The 13,750-nt window shown below is 60.0% G+C and overlaps 1 protein-coding gene across 1 annotated transcript; it reads left to right on the top strand.

Annotated features, from left to right (window-relative positions):
• The first annotated feature begins 1,859 nt into the window (after positions 1-1,859).
• On the top strand, positions 1,860-6,664 carry CD14 (CD14 molecule). Its single transcript, XM_071443081.1, has 2 exons — positions 1,860-2,376; positions 3,859-6,664. The coding sequence occupies exons 1-2, from the start codon at positions 2,364-2,366 to the stop codon at positions 5,232-5,234; spliced, it is 1,389 nt and encodes a 462-aa protein (XP_071299182.1). The 5' UTR covers positions 1,860-2,363; the 3' UTR covers positions 5,235-6,664.
• Positions 6,665-13,750: the final 7,086 nt, after the last annotated feature.

Genomic DNA, 13,750 nt, shown 5'->3' with positions numbered 1-13,750 from the left:
CTTGATTTATTATTTTATCATATATATTATATTAAAACTATACTAAAAGAATACAAGAAATTATTTCACCAGAAGGCTGGCTAAGAATAGAAAAAGAAAGAATGATAACAAAGGTTTGTGTCTCGGACAGAGAGTCTGAGCCAGCTGACTGTGATTGGCCATTAATTAGAAACAACCACATGAGCCCAATCCCAGATGCACCTGTTGCATTCCACAGCAGCAGATAACCATTGGTTACATTTTGTTCCTGAGGCCTCTCAGCTTCTCAGAAGGAAAAATCCTAAGGAAAGGATTTTTCAGAAAATATCATGGCTACAGGCAGGGACAATTTCCACAGTCCCAGCTTGCTCTAAGTCCTGTCCAGCCTGGCCTTGGACACTTCAGGGATTCAGGGACAGCCACAGCTGCTCTGGGCACCCTGAGCCAGGGGCTCCCCGCCTTCACAGGAAGGAGTTCCTTCCCAATATCCCATCCATCCCTGCCCTCTGGCGGTGGGAGCCATTCCCTGTGTCCTGTCACTCCAGGCTCTTATCCCAAATCCCTCTCCTGGAGCCCCTTTAGGCCCTGGCAGGGGCTCTGAGGTCTCCCCTGAAGCTCCTCCAGGCTGAAGGGCCCCATCTCCCAGCCTGTCTACACAGCAGATGCTGTGCCCAGCCCTTGGAGCATTTCTGTGCTCTCCCTGGACTTGCTGCTGCAGCTCCATGTCCTTCTTGTGCTGAGGAATTCCATGTAACCCAAGGATGCAGGAGAGGAATCATGGAATTGCTGAGCACCTCTGCACAAGAGTCCCAGAGAGCAAGGGAGCCAGCCCAGCTGCAGTGCCACATTACCCACAGCAAACTGGGAGTTGCATTGTCCAGCCCTGCAGTTTCATTGTTGGAACCCTGGGTGCTGAGAATTTTAAACTTTCTGTGCTGAAAGGCACAGACCCACAAGAGAACTCTGCATTTGACCTGGGGCTGTGGAGAAGGCTTCCAAAATTGATTAATAGCACTGGGATTACGGGTGTGGAGTTGGTCAGGGTGAAAACACTTAGATTTGGGGTTTTCGTATATGGTGATATATGAGAGCCAAGATGGAGAATTTTGGGTGTGGGTTAGTTGTCTCTTTTGAACCTCCTTCCTTCTTCATGAATCTGGGTGGTTTTCTCTAATTGGATGAAGGATGTCCTCATTGTGGGTTTTGGGTGATCATAACTGGGCTAAAAGCATAAATAATATAGATGTGAACTGTTTATTGGGTAATTGGGACTTAAATAGCCTTGAACAGACACCATTGTAGCTCACTTTCTCAACTTGTAGAGAGAGTTCCCATCTCATGAGTTTGTAATAGACAATAAACTTCAGAGTGAGACTTTAAAAACAACATCTTCTGAGTTTTATTCACCCTGACCTTGGAGCAAGAAAGAGCCTGAAATTCCAACATTTCATTACTTTTCTGAAGCCCTTTCTGAATCCAACATAGGCAGAGAAATCTCTGGGAAAGAAAAAAAATCCTGACAGCTCATAGAATCACAGAACCTTTTAGGCTGGAAAAGATCTCCAAGATCATCAAGTCCAAGCTTTGATCACCACCTTGTCAGCCAGACCAGAGCACTTCTGATTAAATCCTTTCTTCTATTCTTTAGTGTAGTTTTAATATATCATTTTCTTTTAATATAATATCTATCATAAAATAATAAATCAGTCTTCTGAAACATGGAGTCAAGATTCTCATCTCTTCCCTTGTCCTGGGACCCCAGGTCACACTGAGGCACAGTAACACCAGAGCATCTGGAAGGGCCGGTCCCGAAGATGCATTTGGGGAACCTTGGCCACGCTCTGTTCCCTCCCCCTTCCTAGGAAAGCCAGCGGCGCTGGCGCTCCGGCCGCAGGGAAGCCAAGCAGAAGCGCCTCGGGTGGCTCTGTCCTGCCAGAGGCCACTGCGGGAGCGAGGGCTGTGCCCGGCAGCGGGGCTCGAAGGGTCTGCCAGCCCCGGCCCGGGCAGCGGCACTCAGCTGGAGCACAGCTGGAGCACAGCTGGACACAGCTGGAGCACAGCTGGACACAGCTGGGGCACAGCTGGAGCAGCGAGGGCTCCCCCGGCGGGGCCGGGCAGCAGCAGCGGTGCCGGACGGGGCTGGGCTGAGCTGAGCTGAGCTGAGCTGAGCTGAGCTGAGCCGAGCCGGGCGCTCGGAGCCTTTGGCAGCTCCGCGCGGGGTTTGGCAGCGGCTGGAGGAAGGAGCGGAGCAAGGAAGCGTTGGGGTGTGAGCTGGCCGTGAGTCACCGCACAGACACACGGACACACAGACACACAAACCCAGCCCGAGGGGCGCTCGCTGCAGGTGCGGGCACAGCGGCGGGGCCCGGCGGTGCGGCCCCGGGATGGCACGGACAGGTAGGGACAGCTCCGGCCTGCGGGGCTCTGGGATGGGGCCAAGGAAAGCTGTGCCTGGTCCGGGCTGGTGGTGCCAGCGACAGAACTGCTCGGAGCAGGAGGCTGGGCTGGGGACCCCCAAAACCCCCTTTGAGCTGAGTCAGCACATGTTCAGGAGCCTTTAATCTTTGCTTGCTGCTTCTTTTGCAAATCTGGCCATCAGAGATCAGACTGTGTCGGCTGACCAGCGCCTGGTGCTGGCAGGGATGTGTTCACACCTTCAGGGGTCATTTTCTAGCACCCCTCTGGAGGCTGGGGATGAATCAAATCGCTGGGTGAGGAAGGAGAAAACATGAAGCCATCTGTTGCAATTTCCTGCCCCAGATTACAGAGGAACAAACAGAGCTGGGGCTCTCTCTGGTCACACTGATACATCTGGCTTAATTGTCTGTAACTTCGCATTTCTAGTTCCTGCAGGCATTTCCTGCTCGTTCTGGAGCGGGAGCCTGCAGCAAGGCAGGGCAGGCAGAGCCTCGGGAGGCTCCCGGGGCGGGCAGGGTGGCACAGGTGGCACAGGGTGGCACGGGTGGCACGGGTGGCATAGGTGGCACAGGTGGCACAGGTGGCACGGGTGCATTCCTGGGTGTTTGGCTGCTGCCCGAGCGCTGTCCCAGCCGTGGCTCAGCAGCCAGGCGGGTGCAGGAGGGACGAGGGCAGTGCCCTGTCCCCGAGGGGTGGCTCTGCAGGGCCCAGCCTGCCCCAGCCACCCCTCCAGCCTGGGTCTGTAAGAGCTGAAATGAGGGGTGTGGGACACCAGGGGCTCTCTAAAATGCAGTTTATTCTATTCAAGAGGTTCCAGCAGTCCAGGGTCGTGGGTGACAGAGCTGTGCCTAGAGCTGTCAGCTCCAGCTGCAGGCAGGCCTGGAGACCCTTTGGTTTTGGTTACAATGCATTATTGACTTTTCTTTTGTTACATTACATTATATACTTTTCTTTGCTGAGCATCTTAATACAGTAGAACCAATCTATACCTTAACTTTTACCTATAGCCTATCATAACTACTATAATTACCATATTCTTGTTACTATTCTCCAATCACTAACAGTTAGTACATTACAGTTTAAGCTAGAAATTGTTTTTCAGTTTTCTTGCAGTGGAAAATTCTGAGACCTTTTTTCTATTTGCAACATTTGCTGACTTGTTTGCCTGTGCTATTTTTCTGCTTGGTAAAAACATCTTCCTGTTTGAGGTGAGTTTATCTTTTGCTCTAAGCCATAAAAACCCCTTCTAACTAACACACCCTTTGCCTCCTTGGTTATCCAGTAAGACTGGCTCAACAATTCCTTTCTTCTCTATCAAAACTTGCTTCCATCTCTATTTCTTCATCAGACTCTACATTTAAAAATCTTTCTGCTAAGCACACACATCTGTGAGACTTTCTTGTCAAACTTTCATCCTTCCCAACATGGGTCAGAGTGCTCCCCTCACTGTTTCTCCTCCAGTTTTTAGGTTGCTCACCATGAGTGTGGCTGTGCTGCTGCTCCTGCTGCTGGGGCTGGGGGTGCAGGTGGCTGCACAGGGCAGGAGGAACAGATGTTTCTTCAACCGCACCCAGGAGTTCTGTGTGTGCTACAACCTGTCTGAGGAGACGGCTGGGAGCATCATCCAGTGCCTGCCAGCGACTGTGGTGGAGTTTTGGGGTGGAGATCTGGAGAAATACACAGCCTTCCCCATTGGGGACCTGGAGGACTCCATCATTGACACTCTGGGCTCCCTTATCATCCAGAAAATCATTATTGGGAATGTCCTGGTGCCTGAGGTGCTCCTGGCCCGTGTGCTGAGGTTCTTCTCCTACACCCACGTGCAGGAGCTGGCCTTTGACAGCTGCATTTTCCAGGGCACGGGTGACTGGAGTGACATGGACGGGCAGGACCTGCCCATCCTGTCCCTGAGCTTCCACAACGTGACCTCTGCTCCTCTGACAGGCCATGAGCCAGCCTTCTCCAGCCTGGGCAGGTGGCTGGGGACCCTGCAGGAGCTGGCTGTCACCGGCTCCCGTGTCACCGGCCTGCCCTGTGCCATCGGGAGGCTGCTCAGAGCCCTGCACTCCCTGGACCTGGCACACAACAGCCTCGGGGATGGGAGCCTGGCCCCTGCCTTCTGCCAGGGAGCTTTCCCTCAGCTCCAGCAGCTGAGTCTGCACCACAACAACCTCAGCTCCTACCACGGTGTGTGTGAGGGCGTGGGGCTGCTGCCACAGCTCCAGCACCTGGATCTCAGCCACAACGAGCTCAGGGCAGACCCATCCTCCTCCTGCCAGTGGCCACCATCCCTCCAGCACTTCAACCTGTCCAACACTGGCTTGGATGAAGTGCCAGCCCCGCTGCCTCCCCACCTCCAGGTGCTGGACATGAGCCACAACCACCTCCACGCCGTGGACATCTCCCTCAGCTCCTTGAGGAAACTCTTCCTGAACCAAAACCTGCTGCAGGCCGTGCCCTCCATCAGGGATTACCCCAAGCTGGACACCCTCCACCTGGACAACAACTCCATTTCAGAGCTGCCCAGGGCTGAGGTGAAGCTCCTGGGGCGCCTGCAGGACGTGGCTGTGGCTGGGAACCCCTTCAGCTGCTCCTGCTCTGGGGCCGGGGGGCTGCAGGCGCTGGCAGCCACGGGGCACCTGGGCCAGGCCTGGCCTGGGGACTACAGGTGCCACTCCCCAGAGCAGTACCAGGGCTGGCAGGTGGCACAGGTGCCCGTGTCCGTGCTGCACTGTGACCCTGCTGCCGTGGCGGCCCCGCTCTGCGTGGTCCTGGCCCTGCTGACTGGGGCTGGGGCCGTGTGGGTGGCCAGGAGCAGGTCCTGCCACAGAGCCTGAGGGGCACCGGGACCCTGCACAGCAGAGCTGCCCCACAGGGGCTCCTGGGCACCCCACAGCGCCCTGTTCTGCTCTTGCTGTGCCCACAGGGGCTCCTGGGCACCCCACAGCTCCCTGTTCTGCTCTTGCTGTGCCCACAGGGGCTCCTGGGCACCCCACAGCTCCCTGTTCTGCTCTTGCTGTGCCCACAGGGGCTCCTGGGCACCCCACAGCGCCCTGTTCTGCTCTTGCTGTGCCCACAGGGGCTCCTGGGCACCCCACAGCTCCCTGTTCTGCTGAGGGGCTCTTGCTGTGCCCACAGGGGCTCCCCAGGGAGCAGGGCTGTCCACAGGGCTTTCCTGCTGTGCCTCTATCATAGCAGAGAGCCCCTGAATAATGGGGAATAATGAGCATTGACTCCATGATTGACTCCATGACTCCAAAATCACTTTATTCTACTGTATTAAACTACACCAATAAGGAAAACCCCATTGCCCTTGAAGACAATCTGATATAGCTCTGACCTAATCAATCAATCCAAACACCATCACCAGTGGTCAATTAAGGATTCACCCTTTGGTAAACAATCTCCATAACACATTCCACACGTGCACAACAACAGGTGCAGCGAGTGGAGGCAGGAATTGTTTCTCATTCTTTTCTCAGAGCTTTCTCACAGCTTCCCAGGAAAATCCTGAGAGAGCTGTGTCTGTCTCTGTTCAGAGGATGAGTCTGTCCATGTTCAGAGATCTGTGTCTGTCTCTGTTCAGAGGATGTGTCTGTCCCTGTTCAGAGGATGTGTCTGTCCATGTTCAGAGATCTGTGTCTGTCTCTGTTCAGAGGATGAGTCTGTCCATGTTCAGAGAGCTGTGTCTGTCCATGTTCAGAGAGCTGTGTCTGTCTCTGTTCAGAGGATGTGTGATTAGCACATGCCTGTGCCCAGCAGGTCCTGGGGCACCCCTCACCTCCAGCCCTGTGCCATCTCCCACTGGGGATGTCCCTGTGGCCAGGTGCAGCTCCCCAGGCCCTGCTGTCCCTGCCATGTCACCTGCCCTGGACAAGCTCAGCTCCATCAGATCCCACTGGCAGCCCTCAGACGTCCCCAGCCTTGCTGGGCTCTGCTGGTTCCCCCCCAGAGCCCCCCACACCTTTCAGCCCCTCCAGTCCAGGCATCCTTGGGGCCTCCATGGGCCCTGGGCTGATCCTCCCTCTCCTCACCCTGGATGACAGGTTTGGCAGGATGCTGCTTGCCTGCTCTTGTGCCTAAGGGTAAAACCAAAAACCCATGAAAAACAGGAAAATTACTAAATTAAACACCCTGCACACAAATGCTAATGGGCTGGAGCAGCTCCTGACACCTGGACCTGAGGCAGTGGCAGATGGGTCCAAGTGGGACCTTGAGGAAGTGCAACCAGAAACTTTTTAAGTGATTAAAAAAAAAATTAATTTGTTCTGGGTTATTCAGAGAATCTCTCATAGTGAGGAGGAAATGGATTATTGGGATGCAGGACTGGGGAATATTCAACGAAAGGGGTGGGTGAGGAAGGGACAGGCTGGGAAAATGGGGATGGGGGAGAATCATAGAATCACAGGGCAGTTTCAGTTGAAAGGAACCTTAAAGCTCATCTCTCCCCCACCCCTGCCATGGCAGGGACACCTTCCACCATCCCAGGCTGCTCCAAGCCCTGTCCAGCCTGGCCTTGGGCACTGCCAGGGATCCAGGGGCAGCCACAGCTGCTCTGGGCACCCTGTCCACCCTCCCAGGGAGGAATTCCTTCCCAGTATCCCATCCATCCCTGTCCCCGGCAGTGTGAAGCCATTCCCCCTGTCCTGTCACTCTGTGTCCTGGGGCTGGTGGTGGGCAGTGCTCACCTGGCCAGCCCTGCTCCTCTCCCCCAGGGCCTGTCCTGCCTCTGCATTCAACTCTGTGCCTGGGTGTTCCCTGTGTCCCTCCCTGCCTCTGTTTGGGCACAGGTACACCTGCCCTGAGGGCAAACACAGCCTGGGCTGCCTGGGGGTGGGGGAAGCACCAAGGCAGGAGCTGGGGAGCTGCAGAACAGGGCAGGGGTTCAGGAGTGGATCAGGAGGGACTGGGGGTGTGCCCTGCCCGGGTGGAGGGGCTGTGGGGCTGTGCCAGCGGCCCTGGGCAGCCCCAGGGAGGATGGGCAGTGCCCTGGGCAGCCCCAGGGAGGATGGGCACAGCCCTGGGCAGCCCCAGGGAGGATGGGCACAGCCCTGGGCAGCCCCAGGGAGGATGGGCAGAGCCCTGGGCAGCCCCAGGGAGGATGGGCACAGCCCTGGGCAGCCCCAGGGAGGATGGGCAGAGCCCTGGGCAGCCCCAGGGAGGATGGGCACAGCCCTGGGCAGCCCCAGGGAGGATGGGCAGTGCCCTGGGCAGCCCCAGGGAGGATGGGCACAGCCCTGGGCTGTGGGAGGGGGGCTGGGGGCTCAGGGTGTTGGGGGAGGCTCTGCTGGTGTTAACCAGGGTGTACAAGAGGGTGTCCCTGCACCTGGGGAGTGCTGGCCTGGCTGGACATGGAACAGGGAGCAGCAGCTGCTGCTGATAGATGAGGAAGGAGAAATCAGGACTCAGTTCCTGGAGCAAGGTGTCTCCAGGCTGCTCTGGCTCTGCCCACATCCATCAATAATGCAGGAGAACCAAATCCCCAGGTAACACCATCCCTGCCCTGGCAGACAGCAGCTCAGGGGCACTGCTGCCACACTGCCCATGGAGCAGGTGAGTGCTGTGCTGGGGGACAGCCCAGCTTGGCTTGCAGGGACCTGCCAGGGGTCTCCTCCAGCTCCTGCTGCTGCTGTGTGGCTCCTTCCCCTCTGTGCCTGCAGGCTGAGCAGGACGTCAGCGTGCGAGCAGCCCTGGGACTGCAGCAGGCAGCAGGTAGAGCTCAGGGCACCCCAGAGCCCTCACCTGGACACCAGGGAACAAGGGACAGGCTGGCACCACAGCTGTGCTGGCACTGGGACACCAGGGAACAAGGGGACAGGCTGGCACCACAGCTGTGCTGGCACTGGGACACCAGGGAACAAGGGCACTGGGACCAAGCTGGTGTGGGCAGTGCTGACAGGGACAGGGTGTCCTCCCCATCCTGGTGGCTCTGAGGGCCCAGGAGGCCTCAGGAATGAGGTGAAGCCCTGGGATGTGAGAGGGGAAGCCCTGGGATGTGGCTCCAGGTGCAGGGGTTGCAGGACAGGGCTGGGATGGGGCGGTGACCCTGCACACCATGGCACCCCATGGCACACTCGGTGTTTGCAGGGCCAGGAGAAGGCTGGGTGGATGGCAGCAAGGACCCCCTACAGCTCCTCCTGGCTGGGAAGGAGCCCCAGGTGAGAGCTGCAGGCAGGGACAGCCAGGGCACGAGGGTCCCTGGGGGACCAGGAGGGAGCAGGGCTCTGTGCCACCCCCTGGGACACCCCTGATGGGAGCTGAGGTCCTGGGCTGACCCTGCCCTACACCCTATGGGCCCCTCCCTTGTAGGGACTCCTGGGGGTTCCCAGAGGGCCAGGGAGGGGAGGGGGTCTCTCCTCAGCCCGTGCCAGGCCCTCTGTGCCACCCCTGCCATGTCCTCCCAGCATGCCCAGCCCCTCCTCTGCCCTGCCCTGGTCATGCTGGGGTAGGGGAAAGCTGAACATTATCCCCCTCCTTGCACCAGCAGAGCTCCCTGACTGTCGATGGGGTTTTCCACATGGATGCAGGACAGGTACCCTGAGCCCCAAGTCCTTCCCTGTACCCCAACCCCAGCCACATGGGCCAGGGACATCTGCACCATGCTGGCCATGCCATGACTGTGCCATGCTGGCTGTGCCATGCCATGGCTGTGCCATGCTGTGCCATGCTTCCTGTGCCAGTCTGTGCCATCCCATGGCTGTGCCATGGCTGTGCTATGCTGGCTGTGCCACTCTGGCTGTGCCATGCTGGCCATGCCATGCTGGCCATGCCATGCTGTGCCATGCTGTGCCATGCTGGCTGTACCATGCTGTGCCATGCTGTGCCATGCCATGGCTGTGCCATGCCATGCCATGCTGTGCCATGCTGGCTGTACCATGCTGTGCCATGCTGTGCCATGCCATGGCTGTGCCATGCCATGCCATGCTGTGCCATGCCATGCCGTGCCATTCTGTGCCATGCTGTGCCATGCTGGCTGTGCCATGCTGTGCCATGCCATGGCTGTGCCATGCTGTGCCATGCTGGCTGTACCATTCTGTGCCATGCTGGCCATGCCATGGCTGTGCCATGCTATGCCATGCTGGCTGTGCCATTCTGTGCCATTCTGTGCCATGCTGTGCCATGCTGGCCATGCCATGGCTGTGCCATGCTGTGCCATGCTGGATGTGTCTCTCCTACAGGAGAAGGTCCTGGAGCTGGCAAGGCCCCAGCTGGCCCTGGTTCCCCTTGGCTACAGCGTGTCCCTGCTGCTGTGGGACCCCCATGGCCCTGGGACACAGCTGCCCTTCCAGAGTGTCATCTGGCAGGTGAGGGTACAGGGGACAGCTGACAGGGAGAGGGGACAGCACAACTGTGCAGTGCTGGGCTCCTGGGTCACCCAGCAGACCCCAATCCCACTGGGGCAGGGCTGAGACCCAGCCATGGGTCTGGGAACCAGCAGCTCCCAGCTTGTCCACAGGTGATTGACACCGTCTTCCAAGAGCTGGAGGCCTTGGGGGATGACACTCAGAGCCTGCAGATGGTCAGCCTGGTGCAGGTAGGGCAGGATGGCCTGGCATGAGGGTCCCATTCCCTCTCTGCTGCTGCCCAGACCCTGCTGTGCCAAGAGCACATCTTGCCCTGTGCTGGCATCCAGTCCCTTCATCCAGAGGGTGACCAGGGATTGGGGACCTTTGGATCCCAGGTGTTCTCACCTCTTTCCAGGACTTCCCATGGAGCACCTCCTGGGCTCCAGCAGCATGGTGGGACCAGGATCACCCTCTAACCCCTTCCTGCTCCCACCACAGCTGGGCTGTCTGGGTCAGTCACTGCTCCAGTGTGGCCTTGACTGGCACAGGAGTGATGCCAGCTCCTGCCCTTTGGCCCTGGGATGCTGCCAGGGGTCTGATAAGCTCCACACAGGGCTCGGGCGTTCCCAGGGCTCTGCCCTTCCCTGGTGCCAGGGCTGGGAAAGCTGGGAGTTGCCCCAAAATGAGCCTTTCTCAACCCTCACCTGTGCATAGCCACAAGCACTGCAGGCCCCTGGTGAGTGTGGGATGCCAGCAGCTCCCTTTTCCTGCCCCCTGCCTGATGCAGCCCCCTCATTCCAGGTCAGCACCCAGGACAAAGCCTGGGACCTGCTCCATCCTGACGGCCGAGCCCTGCAGGTGGTGGATGTGGCACCCCTGGGCCTGTAGGTACCTGATGCCCCAGGGCTGAGCGTGGCTCCAGGGGGCTGGCACCCCCCCATCAGGGTGGGCTGGGCAGGGAGCAGGGTGCCAGCCTCAGCATAGCCAGGGGTGTTCCTGAGAGAGAGCAGGGCGTGGGTGTGACCCTCCCTGCTTGGTCCTGTCTCCCTCTGCTTCCAGGATGGTGGAGGAGGTGACAGAAGTGGCTGTGCCCGATGCCCAGGCTGCCATCAGCGCCTACGCCAGGGGGCTGGGTGCCCTCCCAGCCCTGTTCCAGGGGTGTGCTCAGCATTCCCTCACAGACAGGCGCTCAGCTGTGCAAGGGTGAGGGATTTGGCCCAGATCCCACAGGTTGGGAAGGGCTGGGCCATGGGGTGCTGGGGCTGGCTCTGCTGCAGCCCCAGTCCCACACCAGCCCCTCTCTCCCCAGGGCTGGCAGCCTCTTCACTCTCACCGTGGAGCGGGAGCTGGGGGGTGGCAGGTGCCAGCGCTCGGCCCTCAGGATCCTGCTGTCCCCAGGGGCCAGCGGGCCCTGCCCCAGGCTGTACGTACAGGGCTGAGCTCTGCTCCCCTCCAGCACTCCCTGTGCCTGCTGAGGGCCAGGGAATTCCATCCCTGCGGGTGAAGCAAGAGGGACACCCCAGTGGGAGCCAAGGGGGTGTCACTGCTCCCTGGGGACATGGGCTTGGGGATATGTGGGGCCACCCCATCCCTGGGTCCCTGCCTGGCACAGTAAGAGCCAGCCCTCTCCTGGGTGTCTCTCCCCACGTGCAGGGAACCTGGAGCTGTCTGCCTGCCCTGGATCGTGGAGCGGCTGCTGGAGGGGAACAGCCTGACCTTCCTGCTGCTGTGTGTGTCACTGCCAGGTAGCCCCTGGGACTGGAACACACTCTGGATGTCCCCTCCCTGAGGATTCCCCCCATCCTGCCCCACACCTGGCACTCAGTCCCTGCTGCTGCCCAGGGAGGGGACACCTGCAGTCACTGGAAGCTGGACACAGCTCCGCTCATCTCCATCACATGCCCTGTGCTGGGGGTCCCCATGGCCCCTGCCCAGAGCTTGCTGTTCTCCCAGACACCTCCAGAGAGGAGATCCTGGGAGCTCTGGGACTGGCTGAGAGGGTGAAGCAGCTGGCCAAGACCATCTCTGCCACACTCTGGGACCCCGAGGAGGAGATTGCAGTGCGCCGGAGGGAGATCCGAGGGCTGCGCATGGAGCTGCTGGCTGGGCCTGGCCACCCTGAGCAGAGGAGAGCTGTGGCCCAGCTGAGGAGAGCACTGAGGGAGCTGCAGGTGGGGAATGCCCCTGGATCCACGGGACTGGCATGGAACTCGTTCCCTGGGCTGGGTAAGGTGCAGGCTCCTGACCCATCCTGGTGTCAAGGCCCTTGTCCAGCACTGAGGGCAGGGCTAAAGCTGCCACGGGGGTGAGATGTGTCTCTGGAGCCACACCAGACCTGGAGGGCTGAAACACTCCAATAAGTTCCCCTTTTTCAGGTGCTGAAGAGTCAAAGGTGGGAGAAAAAGCAGGCCAAGGTGCTTGGGACAAGTGAGATGCACCAGCCCAGCGCCGAGGTGGGCAGAGATCAGGCCAGGCCCCCTCAGCCAGGGACAGCCAGGTGCAGGAAAAGCCCTGAATCCCAGCTGTGTCCCTGTAATGTCTCCTTCTCTGACAGGAGCAGGTCTCTGCAGGGAATGCAGCTCCAGGCCAGCAGCCTGGGACCCAGACACCCCTGGAGCCAGCAGAGCCAGAGCGTGGGGCCAGGCGTGCATCCCGCAAATGGGTGGAGGACATGTGGGCCCAAAGCATGGCTGTACACGGTGGGAAAGGCCCCACTCTCCATCTGAACATCCTTCTTCAGTCCCCCATGTCACACTCATCCTCCTCCCCTGTCCCCACACTGCAGGACGGGCTGACAGCAGAAGCCAGGGGGGGGACAGCCGAGCTCTGGCCAGTGCAGGGCAGGGGCTGCTGGAGGAGCCATCCCAGAGCAAAGTGTCACAGCCACGGCCCGGGTGTGACAGCGTGAGTGGGAGCCCACAGAGTCCCTGTGCCAGGCCAGCTCTGCTGCCAGCACTGGCTCCTGGTGGCACCCGAGCGTGCTGTGCTCTCCTGCAGGCAGGGAGCCAGTGCCAGGCTGCTGTGCTCTCCTGCAGGCAGGGAGCCGGTGCCAGCCCACTGTGCTCTCCTGCAGGCAGGGAGCCGGTGCCAGCCGTGCCCATCCCCGGAGGTGCAGCACGCCCTGGCCAGGGCACAGAGGCAGCGGCTGCAGGCTCAGCACTGCCGGCAGCTGCAGCGAGAGCTCGGGGCCGGCTCTGTGCCAGCCCGGGAGCACAGCAGGGAGGTGAGCACAGGCAGAGCCCAGCACTGCGAGCTCCTGCCTCTCCTCCCCTGGCACTGCTCTACCAAGTGCAGCCCAAGGAAGCAGGGACACCCCGGAGCTGCCCTGGCCGTGTCCCTGTCCCCACAGTGGGACACAGAGCGCTGGCAGCGGGAGGTGACCGCGCTGGGCCTGAGCCTGGAGGCAGCGCTGCGGGAGCGGGAGGCGGCCGAGTGGGAGCTGGAGGCTCTGCTCCTCAACCACCGCCAGGAGATGCGGGGCTGCAGACAGCACCTGCTGCAGGTGGGCAGGCAGGGCTGGGGACACCTCTCCTGGCTGTGCAGGGCTGTGCCAGACCGCCCGGGGCATCCGCAGGTGCTCCGGGACCAGCAGCGCCTGGCGGAGGAGCAGCGGGCAGCCCTGGAGCGCCGGCACCGGGAGCTGCTGCAGGAGGCGCTGCGGGAACTCGCCGAGCACAAACAGCGCCTGCGGGACACCCCGCGGGCAGGCACGGCCGGTGCCACCTCACAGACCCCCTGAGCCACGGGCGTGGGGACAGTTGGCCTGGCAGCACTGGGTCCCTGCTCCGAGCCACCAGCCATGCCAGGAGACTGGGCAGCCCCAGGCACAGGAGTTATCCCAGACCTCTGGCTGTGTTCCCGAGGGAAAGCCTGCTCTGTGCTGGGAACCTGCCTGTGGGAGCACAGCTCAGCCTGCTGGCTGCCGGCCCCAGCTGCAGCCACAGAATAAAGTGGGTGCCCCTCAGCTGTGAGTGGTGTCAGGCTCAGACACACCCTGGTCCCCAAACCTGTCCCAGGGGCACAGCCACCATCCCTCAGGGCAGGCAGACACAGGACAGACACACAGA

Source organism: Agelaius tricolor, unplaced genomic scaffold (genome assembly GCF_023055355.1).
Source record: "Agelaius tricolor isolate 1412-34295 unplaced genomic scaffold, bAgeTri1.0.p SCAF_18, whole genome shotgun sequence".
Lineage (NCBI taxonomy): Eukaryota > Metazoa > Chordata > Aves > Passeriformes > Icteridae > Agelaius > Agelaius tricolor.
Note: the sequence above shows the minus strand (reverse complement) of the source record. Positions and strands in the feature narration are given on the sequence as shown.